The 18,809-nt window shown below is 43.1% G+C and overlaps 1 protein-coding gene and 1 long non-coding RNA gene across 15 annotated transcripts in view; one reads left to right on the top strand and one right to left on the bottom strand.

The window, feature by feature from the left end:
* The window catches only part of GABRR3 (gamma-aminobutyric acid type A receptor rho3 subunit), a 32,790-nt gene extending 22,023 nt beyond the window's left edge, over nt 1–10,767 (bottom strand). The window contains exons 1-4 of one of the 9 annotated variants that reach the window (XM_027663593.1): nt 10,665–10,767; nt 10,102–10,216; nt 7,057–7,746; nt 3,667–4,158 (exon numbers count right to left, since the gene is read on the bottom strand). In XM_027663593.1, the coding sequence (XP_027519394.1) occupies nt 3,667–3,794 (128 nt within the window). In that variant the 5' untranslated portion in view covers nt 3,795–4,158; nt 7,057–7,746; nt 10,102–10,216; nt 10,665–10,767. Of the gene's footprint in view, nt 1–3,666; nt 4,159–7,056; nt 9,811–10,101; nt 10,585–10,664 lie in introns of those variants that run through there. The other 8 variants (XM_027663594.1, XM_027663599.1, XM_027663598.1 and 5 more) reach the window with 8 other exon arrangements.
* LOC113956721 overlaps nt 10,628–18,809 on the top strand; it is a 34,118-nt gene continuing 25,936 nt past the window's right edge. For 4 of the 6 annotated variants that reach the window (XR_003530936.1, XR_003530935.1, XR_003530933.1 and 1 more), the window contains exons 1-3: nt 10,794–10,898; nt 12,677–12,821; nt 13,214–13,343. This is a non-coding gene — a long non-coding RNA (uncharacterized LOC113956721). Of the gene's footprint in view, nt 10,747–10,793; nt 10,899–12,676; nt 12,822–13,213; nt 13,344–13,854; nt 13,949–18,809 lie in introns of those variants that run through there. The other 2 variants (XR_003530934.1, XR_003530937.1) reach the window with 2 other exon arrangements.

Here is an 18,809-nt window from a genome sequence, read left to right on the forward strand (position 1 = left end):
AAAAGGGAGTCTCATGTATGTGTTTGTTTACTCCAAATAAATCTTAGACCAGGAGCTAACTACTGATCAGCACCCTAGCATTGTGAAATCAGCAGCACATGTCTTCATGCTCCTTCCCATGGTACCAATTCCATTAAAAAGCAGAAGAGGTGTCTGGGAGGAAAAGCCCACACAGAATCACAGAATCATTCAGGTTGGAAAAGACCTCTAAGATCATCGAGTCCAACCATTGACCCAGCCCTGCCAAGCCCATCCCTAAAGCACATCCCCATGCTCTGCACAGCTGTATTCCAGGCAGTATCTTTCATTACCCAAATGAAATGGTAATCTATGACTACATCCCAAAAGAGGTCGTAAAAAGCACTTGAAGTGTTTCAGGAGGACACCCCTGTTGGTAATTACACAGTAGGTTAATAGGAGCACCAGCTTTATGGATGAAAAGAAGTGAGGAATACTGTTCTGACACTTCCTTAGCCAGTACTACTACATGGACCTTTTTATTTGACAGAGCTCTCAAAGAGGAGTTACTCACTGCCCACAAAACCACAGCCACCAATTCAGAATTATTTAAAAATGGACAAAGACGTGTCAGGTTTTTAAAGGTAAATTTAGCTGCTCCTACCTGACCTTGATTACCACTAGCAAATGAAAGGTCAAAGGTCTGCTCAAGGGTACTTGGATCATTTTTGTTTAAAGCATTTAATCACTTAATGCCACCAGTGTAGCTCCATGGCATTCATGGCACTGCTGGGGTTAGTATCCCAGCTGGTTGTCTTCAACCTAACCAGGTTATCAGAAGTTTATGCTGGTTCAGGGAGCAATGGGACAAGTTCATGGAAAAGAAATCCACTGAAGATCACTAAATCTACAGAAATTACATCCAACACAGGACGTATCTGAAGAAAATTTGCTGACCTGATGTAGCTGGAAGTTCTAGGGGGAAATATCTTATTTGTTTGTCCTGTCCTTATTCTTCCAAACCTGTGCTTACAGGCCCTTGTTATAAAATCAGTGGAGTACACGGACCTTTGGTAAGATCCTGCGTGGCTGTTCTTCTGTTTTAGTAGGGAAAAAATATCTTGTGGTACTCAAAATGAAATTACATAAGTTTATGAAAAGAATACTATTAAGGACCCTTCTATAAAAAGAATACCCTAGATTTCATGGCCATAGGTTTCTTTCCAGTGCTGTGTTCCCAAGATACTTTATCTACTACTAAATCAAAGGTATCCAAAAGGTAGAAGTTACAGAAATCTTACTGCCAGAAGAGTCTATGGGGTTACACAGCAGTGTTTTAACAAATTTACCAAATCTTGAAGACCAATGTAAAAATCAAAGTTGTATAGCTCTCTCTCACACACATAAAAATGCATTTCTAAGTGTTCAGTACCATCAGCAACATGCACTGTCAAAAAGCCCAATATTTTGACAATCAAATGTTTTGTTCTTTGCTGCAGGAAATGGACCATGAGAATAATCGCTTTCTCATGTACTTTTGGTTAATGCTTTAAAATCTTCTTTACAGGAGAATGCAGACAAATAGCTTTGGAGGGAGAATTGGGTTACTCTATTAAAACAGTGGAACTTGTAGGTTAAGTAACATTTTCACATGGGATTCTTTTTAAAAGGCCACCCATTTAACCAAGGCCATCTGTCAGCTGTGTCCCTAATAACCCTTGTGCTGGCTGAAAGATTTTTTCCCCAGAAAGAAAAAGAGGCTGGTGGAAAGTCAGACCCTGTTGCAATGAAGATAATTCTTCCTGTAGAACAAAAACAGGGAACGAAACAAAGAGAAATTAAACACACTTGGATCCTCTGCAGAGAAAAGCTGGATTTGCAGCTGCTAAGCTTTGGGATCCTGCATGGCTCAGACTCTGCAGGCTTCTTCCTAGTTTGAAATCACTGGGACCTCGGAAGTGGAATATGGGGTGCCAAAGCATGCCTTGTGCAAAGAAAACTGCAGTCCTGGCATTCCTCCTCGCTCCTATTCTTCCTTTTCTGTTAACACCCTGCCTGTCTCACAGGATTGTCACATGGATCCATTTATAGGCATTAGTAAAGATCTGTGAAGGTGGAGAGGACACCGTGCTAGAGGATGTCCAGCAGGATGCCTCAAAATTTGCTGTCTCCTATCACCAGGATTCTTTCCTGCTTTGTGATTTTTTTACGTCAGTGACGGAGCGGCTGCTCTCAGCTACTGCAGAACAGGATAAATGCAAACAGGAGCGTGTGCTTTCCTTTTAGCACAGACAAAAGTGTATCAGCTGAGCTTGAAACACACCCTCCTTGCCACTACCATGAGCAATAACAAGGCATTCGATGCTGTTTCCATTTGATTTTTAACCGCTTCCTGAGACAAGCAGAGCACCAGATGAAACCTCATGTTGATATGAGGGCTAGTTCTGTTTATTTTCCTGTGAGCACCCACTCACAAAAGCTGTCAGTGGGTTTGAAGCAATCTGCTGAATAGCCATGCTTTTCATGAGCTTTTGGCTTAGACCAAACTTGAACTGATACCTTCAGAAAGAAACCCAGAGGTCCTGAGTGACACAACCTCTCCAGGCACCTCTGGTGCGTAATCTGTTACCTTGCATGGCTTAAACGTGATTTTATCAAGGCATGCAGGGTTTCAGAGATGTTTCACTGATGGATTATCACATAAGAAGTGGTACAGGAGGTGAACAGCTGTAGGCTTGTTACAAAGCATGCAACTTGAGGGAAAAAAAAAACCAACTTGAACACATCAGAGGAGTCCACTTATGTTAGTTTTCCTCAGTATGTGATACTGTACAAATAAACTATGAGCTCCCCTGCTCATTTTAGTAGGTGGTCAAGCACACTGAAAAATCTAGCAGTTGTATCCCTTCTCCTCCCTTAAATGGAGCTATTTATTCCCAACAAAGAGCAGTTTTCCTTGGATTGTCACTGGCAGTAATTGGTCTGTTCACATACTATTAGATTAATCTGGAAACGTGTTGGGAGACCTCACGTGGCAGATGGGAAACTGCATTTGGGGGGGAAAAAGCACCAACACTTTGCACAGAAACTCACATGTAAAAACCTCTGTATCATTATTCACTTCCAACCAGCTACTTGATTGGAAAAAGCAGAAACAAAGACAATCTTCAGTGTATAAAAGCACAAGTATATTCCAGAAAAGGAACACCCCGTGTTGTCACTGTAAATAAGCTAAAATTCACCTCATGTAGTGCCATAAAAACGTCTTCTGTATCTTTACAGTGTAGCTGCTCTGCTGTTTAGGTAATGGAAGCCACTTGAAAACTTGAAATCACTTTGGAAGGCATTTCTGCTTCTTGTCATGGGAGTAGAGGGCAAGAATACTTGGTGCATCACAGCAGTAGTCTGGTGTCACAATTAGTAGCCTTATATCAGAGGAGATAAAAGAGCTGGGTGCAAGTGGGCACATACCTGCATATATATATATATATATATATATATATATATGAAGCATTCATGAAATCACAATAGGAAATGTCTGGTTATGAAAAATGAATTAATATTTCACCATTTCTGTTTCGGGAACACTCAGCATAACTATGTGTTACTATAAATCCAGAAGCAGGAAGACAGGACAGTGAACAAAAAGGGTGTCTGACAGCATGAAGTTCACCAGAGGAACACTGACAGATGAAGTATGTTGCTTACCTGGTATGCTTTCTTGAGAAAGCTAATTGCTGTCGATGATGAAGGTGGTGGTGCTGACTGTGAGAGCTGTGCAGCGTTGCTGTTGGCCACAGGCAGGTGAGGAACAGAAGTTTCATGACCAGGACCATCTCTTCCAAGAGAGGAACGCACCTGATCACCCAATCCACCTTGCTGACTCCTTGTTTTCAGTGTTTTTACTGCTTAGCAACAGCATAGCATACAAAAGATGCACGTGAAGCAAGGCATCACTGAAGAGAGAAGACAGGGGCATCCCAGTCCTGACGTCCTCACCGAGTTCCCCTCATACTTTGGCAAATCATAAATATTTCTTCAGCTGTACATCCCTGCAGCATCTGCTGTCAAAACAGGAGCACCTGGTCCTCAGAAACGTGGAAGATCCAGCAGTTTGTTTGGCCAGGCTGCAGTCTGACCCATTGCTTCCACTCCTTTTTAAATTCTCCATCACCCGCTCAGTAACCTCTTCCACATCGCCTGTGCAGGCAAAGTGATGTCAAACATTTAATCCCCCTTAAATCCCACACAAAACCATACAAAAATCTGCCTTAATGACAAAGGCCTCTAAATTAATCTTGCTTTATGTATATGTGTGCCTATCTGCTCAGAATCATTTTCTGTGCAGATCAAGCCCTTCTGTTAACTGGCTACATTGCACCGTCTTCCCAACATCATTCCTGTCTCTGTGATCTCCAAGCATTTTATCTGCACATGCAGAACTACCTTTGGACAGAACAATACCTCGGAACAAGTCCAAACTAAAAAAAATGAAGTCTTGTTTCAATATTCCCTCTTTTTTTTTTTTTTTTTTTTAACTGAGCTCTGCAGCTCTTTAATCTATGCTAAACAGAGGTATGTGCATGTCTAAGATCCAGTATCTTCCACCAACCCCAATTTTATCTTTACCTCATTTAGCCTGCCCTGGCTGTTCAACAGCAGGCTGAATTGCAAATAATTTTATTAACAAAACGTTGCTTAAGCAATAAATTGTGCATGCCAGTTACAAAAGATGGTAAGATTTCTTATGGGCTTAAAACTGGGCAGTGCTGGGGACACATCTTCTTAGATGTCAAATTTATCCTTTTCAAGCCATCAGCAAGTTCAGCCATTATCACAATTGAGGGCGTATGTTTATTTTTCTTTATTTAGACAATCAGAGATTTGAGACTGAAAGTCTGGGAAATGAAAATACCCAACCTCTGTCTAACAGATAGAGGAGTAACTGGGGTCTCCCAGCAGTACATTTCTCCCTAAGTAAAACAAACAGAGGGATAATAAAACTAAGCCCAACACTGCATCTGCTGAGATTGTTAACACCCAGGCACCCTGGGACAATGATTCTGTGATGTGGGCAACTGCCTCCTCAGGAGCTTCCTGAGATTTCCAACTACCTTCAGCTGAGCCAAGAAATAATTCCCAGACGTAAATGACTTCCACATGGAGGTTACCAATTGACAGCTAATTCCCACTGGTTTTTTTTTCCATTTGGAGTTGAACAGCTATTAAAATGTAAATTAAAAAAATGGGGGGGGAAGAAGTCCCTTCCCAACCATCCATAAAACTTTAACAGTGTTAGATTGAGTTTGGTGGCCTAGAACAATGGCTTTCAACCCTATTATCCATCTCATTCAACTGTTCATGGTTTAATCCTTTGCTGTTCAGCAAACTTAGGGAAGATCATTTGTATCCTGACCTAGGGATAGTCAGATAGTGCTTCCAGCAGATCTTGTGTATTCCCAGGACGGAGTTTCTAGACAGGGTAAACACAACCTGTAGTTAATAAGACCTTTAACAAACTTTTAATCATTATCATTTGAATGGAAAAGGGAAAATAAATAACTCTAATGACAATTTATTCCAGGAGGAGATAATACAAGTTCCTGAGCCAGTCTGGTTAAGTTCCCTAGTCTCACCCAGCCTACATATATCAAAGTATCAGACCATTGATTAAATTACCTACAAGAAAAAAAACAAAAGCCTTTGGATCCTGTTCTTTCCCCACCCAAGCACAGGTCCAACAGTAGCTGAGGTTATCCACCAAGAGGTCTGAAGGGGTCTGTGGTTAGATCACATCAGGCTACTGCAGAAATTTTCTGTACTGACCTCAAGGAAGTCAAAGGAGTCCATTAAAAACAAGTAATGAAAAATTGCTTTGTGAATGTATTTCCCAGGGGGAAAAGGGGGTGCTTAGAACCCCTGCTCCAGAAACACGGCAAAGACAGGCTTTGCAGAATGACTGGCACACCTCTGGCCAAGCTGCATATGGGTGTCTCTCCCTCCAGAAGAGGGGAGTCTTTAGCAGAGAAAGAGGCAATCAGCTGCTGTTTTCATTCAGCTCTCGGCACCCTGCTGTTTTATTACTGCTGTAGCAAGAACTGTGGTGCTGAAAAGAGTGCTCCGCGGAGGGTTTCCAAAACATGCTGAATGCTCCTCTGACTGCCCCTGCTAAAACCAGCTTTACTAAAAAAAAAAAAAAAAAAAAAAAGGCTTGGGTGCATTGACGCATTCCACACCTTCACGAGGTTGATGCCTAAGCACACTGAAAATCTAAGCACTACCCCTCTGCCCTTGACTGTGGCGTTATTTCCAGAAAAGGTCCGGCCCACACACGTGGAGTCCTCAGGACGGATTCCTGCGGAGGGGAATGGCAAACGCTTCCACTGACCAGCGGGAATATCAGTGAGGGCAACTCGCTGTCACCCACGGCAACGGGGTTTCTCCATGCTAGAGCTGTTTTCATTTCCTCTGGGCAAGGGAGCATTACACAGAGAAGACTATAATACCATTATAAATTGCCATTAAGAAAACAGGTTAATCTCCCAGGCATTTGTCAGTAATAAATTCTAAGAAGATCCATCTTTGCAGAAGAATAAAGACAAGGTAATATACTTTGCTGGGTGAGTCGCTGATCGGTTCTTGTGTTTAAACACAGAGCATTTTCTCTTTGGTGTCGGTAAAATACTTCTTTAAAATTATCCCTTCTCTGCAGCCCATGAAGAGTTTGCAGCGCTTGTCTTTCCAGGACAAAACCCAGCAGAGGGTGCATAAGCTCACTGGAACAGTTTACAAACAAGCAGGGGAAGAAAAGAAACAGAGGTGAATAAACCACCCGGTATCAAAAAAAAAAAAAATGAGATGCCTTCTTTGAAGTCAGTGAAATAAAACATTGCCTCTGGTAACTGCAGTCTGGAACCACAGATCACAAGGCAAAGCAAATTGACAACAGCTATGATAAAAATGAAAACAGAAGAACACCAGGGATGAAGAGAGGTTTCAGAGGCTGGAATTTTGCAGGAAATCTGATCACACCTAAAGGCCACTTTAAACATATTGGAGCTGAAACACCACAGCACACCAGCACTTCCAGTTACCAACCCGTAAATTAGCTGCAGTGAGAGGAGATGCCAAGTGGAATGGGTAGTGTGGGTTTAACTGGCATGTCATTTTTTTATTCTCCTAATCAGAGAACGAAACACAAGGAAAAAAAAAAAACCTCATTAATAAGAGTCTCATAGGAGACACTCACTTCTGATAAACAACCAGCAAATCACAGAAAGCAGATTAACCAGAGCTGTGTCTGTGAGAGCGTGAATGCACCACCACAGCACAGGAATAGGCAGCATTTTGCTTTTCTATGGTAACAGACTCGGTGCAGAGCACTTACCATTTATATCGTGGTGACTTGCAAAATTAATGTCAGAATTAAGGACAGTTTGTCCTGCTTATATTAATGCAAATGACAAACCAAGTTCCCAGAATAAGGTATCTGTTCACATTTCCTAACAGGATGAAGTGGGAGGAAAGCAGACACTGAGCATTATGATTCCATATTTGAGTAAGCACATCATATATTTCTGATAAATGCTCAGTTATACTGTTTTAAAAAAAAAATCCTGAATGTTTTTCTTTTCCCTTTTACAGGACATACTTTTTTTGTGGTTCAAGTACGAATTTCTTGTGAAATCGTGGGTTTGGACTTACTGTTTCTTATATTTTCTTTTACCTCACTGTCTGTGGAATTCTCATATCATCAAAGGGAGCGTTCCTGATATCACACAAACACTGCTGTGAAGGAAACCAAAAATCCAAGCATTACAGATGCACAGTCCCCACCTGCAGTGGGCTCATCACATCACCTGGATCCAGACTGAGCCCAGGAGTTTGGTCTCGGTTCTGAAGCCTTGGGAAGTCTGGCTCCACTCTAAACTGCTTTAGTGTGTTGAACACACAGTCTTGAACATGTTTTCCAAAGAAATTCTCTGTTCTGACAGCTTCTCCAGCCATGGATCTGAGGCTATTCCTCTTTTTGAACCCCTCAATCATTCCCATTAGTAGTAAAGTTAAATCTCAGATTTGTAATCTAAACTCTAAAGCAAAATTGGGAAATAATGTGAATTCAGAAACCCCTACAAGAAATGCAAAGTATCTGGCACCCAGTTGGCTTCATTAGCAACTGAGTGGTCAACATATCTTAAAATCAGCGCTCTGAAAACCATACACAGCTGACGAGAGATCAAAATTCTAGAAATCAAATGTAACTTCAGTGGTCTGCCTTTTCTTCTCATTACAGAACAACTGGTTTTTTCATTAAAAAGTGCTGCACGTTTTTGTACAATCAGATATTTGGGTTGAAAAAGTGTCATGCATAACGGAGAAAAGCCACGCTCTTCCCCAGTTCTTTGCATTCCCTACTTCCAGAGCTTTTAAGTCAGGGATTCTCTCCCTTTCATCATTCTGCCCCGGACAGAACAATCACTGAATTAATTTCATCCCTTAATCCCTTTACTTAGGTTCTGCAGCAACAATTCTGGAAGTAAAACAATCAGTTTTACTGCCTCTAGTTAAGGAACAGCTGCATCTTTAGGGTGAGCTCTGGCAAAACAAGCAGCCACATTCTTCACAGATTTACACTTCTCACAACCTCAGGGGCAGAAAACTTTGCCTTTCTGCCACCTCATGTTGACCACAGGCATGGGGTACAGCCACCCTACTCCTGCATTTATGGCCATCTTTTCCCAGGAGGAGTTACTACAGTTTGCTTCTTTATCTTTGTAGGATATATTTCTTTAAAAAAATTTTTGGCCTCTCTCCCCAGAGAGGGAAGATCAAGGGGATGACCCATAAGCCTAAGTAATTCACAGGAAGACCATAATGTATCCCCAGAAAGTAAGCTAGTTTGCCATATGTATGGCCTGAATACTGTGCTTCAATCCAAAAAGCAATATATACTGCATGAGATTACTTTTTTTCCTTATTTCCTTGGCAGTCTGGCAAGTAGTGTGGTCTCTCAGCAGTGCTCACCAGCCAGATCCTAACTGCTACCTGAGGTTCTTTTGGCTCATTTCCCTCCACAGACTGAAACAAAACAATCCAGCAACTGTGTTTACTCTTTTCTTGCTGCCACACTGATGTTTATTAAGCACTTCCTGCAGTGTGCCCAGTTTGCTGTCCAGGAGTCAACAATATCTCCGATGGGAACTAAGTTATGAAATGTATTGCATCTCTACAAAGCTCCTGTTCTGTCATCAATGAACATGAAGAGAAAAAAAATCGTTGAATAGTGAGTAAAAAAAAAAAAAGTGCCTTTCAGCTTTGGCACTGCAAACTTTTTTCATCTTGCAGTCAAAATAGAGACAGATTTATTGATTAAAGTCTAATCTCTACTGGTCACAAAACAGCTTCAGAAGACATCAGGCACAACTCTCTGTGGCTGTTTTCCAGGCTTTTCTTTCCCATTGATATCTTCCAGAGAAACATATGTTAACATCACGGAGCAGGTGCTCATTTCAAACTGGAAAGCCAATTTTAACTACGAGAATTGTACGCTAAAGTAAATATATATTTAAGTCTTATACATTTAACACTTCCTAGAGGGTGCCCACGTTTGGGACTTCCAAGATTTCACAACTTCTGCTTTCCTAGTGGCTGACAAAAGAATGTATTCCTAAATCAATAAACATCTGAACAATTCACATCAACAAAATCCTGAAGGAGAGGAAAGCAAAGTGAAGGGCAGCAGCAATGAAGGTTGGTGGGAAATTTGCTCACAGAATCACAGAATGGTTTGGGTTGGAAGAGATCTTAAAGATCACCAAGTTCCAACCTCCCTGCCATGGGTAGGGACACCTTCCACTATCCCAGGTTGCTCAGAGCCCCATCCAACCTGGCCTTGGACACTTCCAGGGATGGGGCAGCCACAGCTTCTCTGGGCAACCTGTTCCAGGGCCTCACCACCCTCACAGGGAACAATTTCTTCTGAAAGCTTTACCGCTTCTGTTCATTATTTCACTGTTAACGTAAAGATAACGCCATTCAAATATTTGGTCTGGGAGATACAACACAGGTATCAGGGCTATGCCACGTTCCATACGTAAAAAGATATGTAAAGCATAGCTGAGATCACCAGGAAAACGGAGCCACCTTCACTCCAAGATCACCCTGCTGTGCTGCCCTCAGCGCAGAAATCCTGATCCAGCAAATTGCCTTCAGGCACAGGAAAAGCTCTGGGGGATCCCAGAACCTGTGTGTATGGTTTCTGTAAGACAAAACAAGCACGAAGAGAAATCCAAAGCCACAGGCCTTCCAGCTCTGCCTCCTCCTTGCCCCTGGGTTCCTGACACGGGACTCAAGGCAGACTAACTCTCCTTTTCTCCCACTTTTATTTTTGCCGGGGAAAAAAGCCCAAAACCCAACAAACAAACGAACAAAAACCCAAAACAAAACAAACCTCAAAAAACACAACAAAACAAAACAAAACAAAAAACACAGACAACCCAGGGTTGCTGACTATTTCATTACACCCTTTCCCCATCCTCGAAACATAAGGGGGGAACCACAGGTATTTCCCCCCGCCCGCTCCCAGCGGTGCCCTGAGGCAGCGCCCTCCTGGCCGCTCCCGCCGAGCGCCGCGAGATGGCAGCGCCGGCCGCAGCCGCCCCGCCCGCCCGCAAGTGCCGGTCCCCGGTCTCCCGGGAGCCGCCAACCTTTAACCATTCTGTGATTCTGTGAGCAAAATCTGCTGCCCTGCCCTGCCCTTCTCCTCCCGCGGCTCCGGTGGGGAAGGCGGTGAGAGGGCGAGAAGGGCTGGGGAGGCGGGGAAGGAGAGAAAATGGCCGCCAGTGGTGGGGAGGGAGGGCGGCCCCTCAGCGCACCTGAGGGAGGGGGGCCGCGCGTGGAGGAGCGTGTGGGGCAAAAGAGCAGCGGGCGGGAAGTATAAGGTGATAAAAATAGAAGGGGGGCAGCAACAAGGAAAAAAAAATGTGCTTGTGAGGCTGGCCAAACGTCCAAGACCATCCCAGGGGAGTCACGAGTCCGTGTCCAGCAGCCTTGTGTTTTCCAGCGGGCTTCTGCCACACCTCGTCCAGAGAAACTTCCCTGACACTCCGTACAGAGACTGGCTTCCAACGCCTTAGCACGTGGATAAAATAGTCTCTGGTGGCTGTAATTTAATCCCTTCACTAGTTCTTGGTGTATTTTATGGTGCAAGAGACCATTAGAAGGAATGAAAAACTGAAATAAAGGTAGAAGCTTCAGAAAGTATGACAGAAGTGGTAGGGGAACAGATGGGCTCTGGTCGGGCTGATCGGAAATGGGAACACTAGAAAAAGGTGAAGGCGTTGATTAGTAAGAAATGAGCACACTCCCTCACAAATAATTTAAGTATGGTAATAGCCTAATTACCTTATGTACATTAAGAATGTTTTAGTTTGTGATAGTACACAGGAGAAGTCTGCTCAGAAATGGTGTTCCTGGCTGCAGCCTGGAGCAGGGAGCTCCACATCCTCCTTACCCAGCCCAGGGACAAATATTCTCTTTATTTGTTCTGAATGTGCCACCGCCACCATCTCTTACTGCCATTCTTTGTACATTTGTTTTGATCCTTATTTAGTTGTGGTTGCTTGCCTTGAACAGCTTAAGTAAAATAATTTAATCTGTTGACTGCAAGAGACTCCAGTTTCTCTAAATCCTTGTAACATAAAGCGACCCAGGCCCCGGTCGAGATGCCTGTTTGTTGCCATCAGGCTCGAGCACATCCTCAGTTGTATAACCTGTCCTAGTACCGTACGGCCCCTGCCAGGTTACCTAAGGTGACACACCATCTGCACTGACATCTGTGACCTGATGCAGGTGGCATGGCTCTGTAGCACTTTTTAAGAAGGGGAAGAGGCTCCTTACATCCCACGTCCTTTTTTTCACTTTTGATCACGTTAGCCCAAGGCATTCCTGGTGACTCAGCAGCGGCCTTCATCTGTCACCAATATTAGCAGGAGTGTCAGGGTATATATGGTGGAAATAAACATCACAGATTTGCTGATGTGGAAGTAATTTGAGGGCCAACATCAGAGGCATTTTGCCCCCAAAACTTCAAAAGTTGTCAAGTGTGAAAATTCAGGATGACTTGAAGACTTGAAGATAAGTGATTTTAAATAGCAGATATGAAATGCTGTTTTGCCTGTCTTCTACTTCATTAGTCTTGAGTGATCACATTTAAAAGCTTTCCAATAACAAGAGTAAACAAAGTTTTGTTTTACAGAGAGTGTAGGTTTGTCAAGGATTGTGTTACAGCCTGTTCTAGACCCACAGTGTTCAGAAACATGGAATGGAAGGGAAGGTGATATATATTGCTTTGGGGGTCACCATAGTGTGTGGACTCAGAGAATATGAAGGAAAATAAAAAATAATTATACTTGGTAAATTCAGAGACACTCCAACACCCTGAGATGGCAGGAGTATGATTAATCCTGTGTGGATGGAGGAATGTATGTGCTAACTCTGGCTGAGACGTTTCCAGAAGTATGAGCTGAGACTTGACCTTGAGTCCTAGTCAAAAATAAGGTTAATTTGTAGGGGCACTGGCTTTATGCTCCTTATTGAATAAACAGTGAGATGATTAAAACCTGTAGCAAAGCACTAGGTCTCACAGGCCCGGGGATTCAGCATCTAAGAATCCTCTCCAATATTTTTGGAGTGGAATTTTTTTCTCTCTGTAACAAAGGAGCTTCGCTCAGCAGAGGGAGGACAGGGTGCAGCTGTTATCAGTGGAACTCACAAGGGCTGGATCGTGCCTGGAGAGCGTGACCCTCCCAGAGCAGGAGATATCACTCAGGCCCAGGGCAGGCAGAGTCCCCAGCACACCCAGAGTTACAGGCAGCAGCCTCAGTCAACACCCCACAGCTCCCAGCCCTGTCAGCTGCTAAGATGCACCACATGTACATGCACCACTGGGATTATTGGGTGTGTGGGTGCCTCCCACCAATGGCGACAGGGAGGGATTTTATTCCTAGGTGTTTTCTAAAAAAAAAAACAAAAATCACACTGTAAATACATGTGAGAGCATCCCCGTCTGCATCATGTGAGTCTCATCCCACTGCATCTGAGAGAGAGCACTGAAAAAGAGACAGGAAGCTCAGGGCTCCATTTCACAATTTGTGAAATGTCAGGGAAAAAGAAACTGATTCCAGTTGTGTCACTGAAAAATTATTTCTCTCTTTTCTGCTTTTCACGATGCTTCTTTTACCTCTTTGCTTTTCAGGCTGCAGATCAAGGTTTCCATCAATAGAGAAAAGGATGGTGTTGAGAGCCCAACATATCACGATTCAGTGCAACAGAGAGACAGGGTCAGTTATTAAACTGTCATCACCCTTCAGGGTTTTCAGCATTCGGTAAGGAAAGCTGTTGGAAAACTACTTTCTCTCCTGTAGCATTAAGTGAACATACATACTTTTGTATTTTTTAGCATATTTGTAGTTGAGGCCATTGGGCAAACACCCATTGCCCACAGAGTTTCTGGCCCTTCTGTGTCAGTTCCCTGATCCTGCAGGATCTTAACTCCATAACCTGTATAAAACCAGTACAAAAATATGTATAAATACAAATATTACTACTACAGCAGGAGTGAGGTAGTCAGCTATATCACTACTGCTAAATACTTTTCCTTACTAAACACTAGATCAGCAGAGCTCTGATATGAAGCCTTATCTACAGGAGGAAAATGTAGGGATTATAAAGTTTGTACCTCGTCACCAAGAGTCAGTCTGAAAGTGCAACTATGCAAATTGAAATAAAAAAGGAGTCATGAAGCTTAACATCCACTGGCAATGATTCACACTTTTGTTTACACTTCAAAAATCCTCTTTACCTTAAATTTTCTCTTGGGGACATGTGTTTTTGCAGGACAGTTTCTCACTTCTTCTCCTGCCCAGAACACAGCTAGTCAAGCAAAGGCTGTAACTCTCATCAGATCTTCCCAAGTATATAAAAGGATTAGGTAAGGGTGTTATTATTGGCTTTGTCATTGCTGGAAATAATGCATTTTCATTACACTGGAATAGCCTGCTTTTTCTAAGATCTTACACAAGACAAAGGGTTGATTTCTACCATGATGCAGGTAAGAGAATTCAAATTAAAATGGGGAAGTATAGGTCAGGATGGAACAACAGTCATGCTGAAGTAAAAGCTCATGAATCATCTCCAGTGTGTCTTACACAGTGTCAAAGCATTTTTATTTTTTTTTTAATATGAAGACAAAGTATTTGTTATTCATGCAAAAATTCCAGATAAAAAACAAGGGATTGTCAAAAATCCTTTTCACCCTTTCTGGTGGTGGGGGGAGACTTTATAATGCTCTAAAAGGGCCATTCAGTGCCTTGGCCACTGGCTTTCATTTCACAACAAATGTAAGATTCCACTTCCTCCATTTTAGGTAGCCCAATGTTTTGAGTAAGATATTTTAAGGAGAAAGGGAAGAGAACAAATGCAGACACACCTCATCTGAATAGCTCCATAGCCCAGTAGAATGAAATATGTCAGGCCAACCCCAGTTCCTGTTTTCTTCAGTACTGAGTTTTGGAGGTAAAACACAATGGTTTGTGATTTTTATTGGATTAGAAGGCAAGTGATTTTCTATATGTTCTCAAAGCCCCTTGAATATATCTTTAAAAAATCTTAATAAAAATTAGTCTTTTTAATATAGGCAAGTTTCAAAAGACTTCAGTAAAAGAACAGCAGCAGATGGAGATCCCGGGGATGGATACTAAAATATTACAAACTCCATCCCAAAAGAACACGTAGTGTAAGGCAGAGTCTTTAAATGATAGCACAGCCCTCCACCATGACTTACAGGCACAGGAAATGAAAGAGCTGGAATCGAAGCTGACAGGCAGAGCCAAGCATAGAGCTGCCTGCAGCACGTTATTATTTCCTCAGTGTCATTGCCTGCAGACTCCTGTGATCCATCCATCTATGGAGGAAGGAGGAGCCACCATCAAGTGGACACTTCACGTGTTAAACTTAGCTCAGAGCTGAAGGCAACACGCTTGTAACAAGTTTGCCTCAGTCTGGCATCTAGACTAAAATTAATCAAATATCTGCTTATATCTCGTTTTATGCCACCAGCAAGATTAAAAAAGAGTTACAGAAAGGCACTTTTACGTTTACTCAAAACCAGAAAATACAGTTTTCATGGAAAGGAAAAGTCTTTCTGGAGGCTGAACTGGGCTGATGGAAGAGATTGTTCTCAAAAGTTTCTGATATGAAAGGGTTTCTGCCGTGAAATGAGCTGTTAAATAAACACCTATCAAAATATCAGCACTTTTTTTAAAGCTACCTGGCTCTAGGGCTTAAAAAAAAAAAAAAAGATAAAGTGGTGATGTTCTACCACAGATACCTGTTCAGCTGTGAAGGATGATAAGGGAAAAACATCTCTCAAAAACTAAACTTCTCCTAATGGTTCTCCTGATAAATGAAGGAGTCTGTTTCATTCAGAATTTTTCCTAAATTTAGTCTGGCCTGAAACCAAGACACAGTTTCTCCACTGACTTCATGAGATTTGCTGCCAATTAATAGCACAGCATACCCAATGAGCATTGAGAAGTCTGAGACACAGTTCCCTGGAATTCTTCAGACTCCGTGGTCATGCAAACACCCCAGAACAACTCAAGTGTCCCCTGCAAGCTCTTGGTTCCAGAGGATTCAAGAGCTGGAAGTGTGGGTGAAAACCTAGGGATGTTTATGTTGTCTCTTTAGGAATCACACTGATTACAAGTCAGTTTAAAAACCCATTCTATTTTTGAATTAGAATTTTGATGGTGGGTATTACCTGGATCCTCATGTCTTTCCCAGTGGGCTGGGGCTGCCCAAGACCACTTGCTCCAGCAGCACTTTCTCCTCCTCAGAACCTTGGAGGAGTCTCTGGGACAACCCTGTGACCAGACATGCTGATACAAAGCTGCCATTCCGCTCTTGCTTGAATCTCAGCAGTTCTGTCTCCTGGTCCCACAGAACAGCATTACTACTTATTAAAAAAAAAAGAAAAAAAAATACCATAATTGACCCAGACAGGCTCAGAAAAGCTTGGATGTTTGGACAAAACTCACAGGAGGAGGATTACACGGATACTCTGCAGCTGGACACCAGGCAGCCAGAAGTGATGAGCCAGCAGAACAGACGGGTGGAGCAGGGATCACCAGCTCAAATGCGAGGTACAACAGGATGGGGAAAGTGGGTATGTGTCTGCTTGGTACCTGCCATAGTCAGTGTGGGGGTCCAGGAGAGGCAGAATTTGAGAGAGAGAGGCACACTGTAGGCAAACCGTTGGAATTGGCAGCTGCTTTGCACAGATCACTTCCGAGAACATTTTCATTCCCCGGTTTTAACGAAATGCGTTTCCCCTTCCTTTGTTGCGCACGTTGTTACACCCAGCAGCCCTGCCAGCTCCCGTGTGAGCGAGCGTGGGGGGCTATTGCTCATTCCGAGCCATATGCTTCTGTCAGATGTTTACTTGCACGAGTGACAAGTCGTTCTGAGCCTTTGAAAAGCTACGGGAGGCATCGCTGTTCCCCACTCCCACCTCATTCCTGCAGCCACAGCCTGCGCTGCAGGCGAGGAGCGGCCGGATCCCAGGCAGGCAGGGAGAAGGGACGAGACTCACACCACGGGCAGATGTGGGCCATGGAGCAGCCCCCCTAAACTGGGAAGGATGATATCCTGGAAGTAACATAACCCCTCAGCAGTTACAGGAGTGCCAGTCACTCCAGAGAAGATGGTGTTCCTTTCTGTGAAGGAAAAGCTAGCGAGGAAAAGGAGAGCGGTGAGAGCCTGGCACTTCTGCTACTGCTGCTCTCTGTTGAACTATCAAAGGGTTTTTAAACCTCTGCAATTAAGATCTTGTATCCCCTTAGTGCCATTATCCCTAGGTGCAGTGTGGCAAATTAAGTTTAAAGGTAATGCTTCCATTTTCTCTGTGTTTCTTTTTAAAGAGTAAAGGCTCTATATAACTAAATATATTAAAATATACTTTTAATGTCCAGGTTACTTACTGGCAAGTTTGGATGCCCACAGGACCTTAAAACAAAGAAATTCTGTGCCACAAGCAGACGAGGGAAGAAGTGCTCCTCAGAGAGAAGCTGATGAAAGGGACAGCTGTAATATAAAAATTTGGAGGCTCTCACAGAATGAGATGTTCACTTTGGGGCATATCCTTGGTACAAGCTCTATTGGTGATAGTGTTTCTTTTCTAAGGTGTGCTTAACTCCTGAAAAGAGTCTTGGAAGCTCTTCTTTGATCAAAGACTGGTCTTACCCAGCAGCATCACCTTGAAGAAGAGGCAGAATTTCTACTCCTTCTAAGGAAAACCACAGGTTTTTGCTTTTCTTTGTTGTGAAGAGCAGGTGGAGGTTCCAGTATTTTAAGCTGTTTGGGGGGTGATGGAAAGTGGAATAGATCCCTCTGACAGTCTGGTCATCCCAGTGTCTGTACATTAGAATACTGCTAGTTATTCTTGAGATCCAATAAAGCAGATATTTTCTAGCAATTTATGATCTGGTAGATGTTGCTCCCAGCTTTCAGGAGATTCCGTTTTCTACAGATGTATCAGCTGTGCTAAGAGCTTTGTCTTTACAACACCTCAGGGGAAGGTAATCCATTTTGCATCTTAAACTGTCCCTCTGCCTTTCCATGTCCTTGTGTTCTCTCCATGATTTTACACTGCTTTATCTTCTTTGCTTACAAGTGCTCTACTTCTCTAATCTTGGAAAAGATTGCCCTTCCTTCCACTCTACCTTTCTGACTTTCAATAAATTGGCTGGTGACTCTATGACAGCAGAATTGATCATCTCTCCTCAAGCTGTCTCCACAGGTCACAGGCAATCTCGGTGTTTGTGGGACCTTGTCTTCCCCGACAGCTCAGGTCCTGGTTATCCTGCAGTGCTCTTGGACAGTGACTGCTGAGCGAACGGAGACATTTCTGGTGCTGTTGTACCTGATTGTTCTGCCACTTAAACGAACGTTCCTTCCCTGGCTCTCAGTGATTGCTCTCATTTTATCCTCTCTGCTTCACAGAGCGCTCCTGCTTGACGGATTTGAAGTTTTGTAACTTTCTGGTTGTTTTTCAGCCAGCAGCAGTGTTTCCCCTTTCTTACTTGTTACGTTTTCTCACTGGAGCCCTCTCACTCCGTAACTTCACCCAGCAGCTCTTTGCTGCTGACAGCCAAATCCAGCTCTCTTTAGCCCAGTGCCCCAAAGCCTGGGATAACTTTGTACTTCCAACCATTTGCTTGGCATCTTCTCACCCATTTCTCTCACAAAACTGGATTAAAAGGTCCTTACTTTTTAGTTCCAGGGGTGATAGTTAAAATGCAGGTGGTAATTCAGCTTTTACACTCCTCCCTTACAGTTTAAGCAGCTCAGCTGAGTCAGGAAACAGATTTCATAACTCAGTGTTGTAGACTTACTGCCTAGTTTTCTAATAAGGCCAGTTGAGGAAGATTGCTTCTCATATTTTCCAAGATCATTTAAAGTCATTAACTGTTCCACAAGGGAGGTGTCTGTCTGCAAGCCTGCAGTAGGGGTGGAAGACCAGCTATTACTAATGTTCAGAGCTTCAGCCAAATCAGGATTTTGAAAGGGCTTTAAAAAGTATTATTATCATCATAGCCTGGATACTCTTACCTAAGGAGGATCTGGTAAAAAATGAAGCAGACCACCAAATTACCCACTGAGTAGCCCAAGCTTTCTGCAGTACGAGCAGAATGCAGTCTGAAATCATTTGGCTTGGGAGGCCTGTAGAACTTAATCAGCTGTTCCATTAATTGCCTTGTCACTTTTTGAACCACAAGGATATGGTGCTCTGT

This window comes from Corapipo altera, unplaced genomic scaffold, assembly GCF_003945725.1.
Source record: "Corapipo altera isolate COAL_440 unplaced genomic scaffold, ASM394572v1 165, whole genome shotgun sequence".
Classification (NCBI taxonomy): Eukaryota; Metazoa; Chordata; class Aves; order Passeriformes; family Pipridae; genus Corapipo; species Corapipo altera.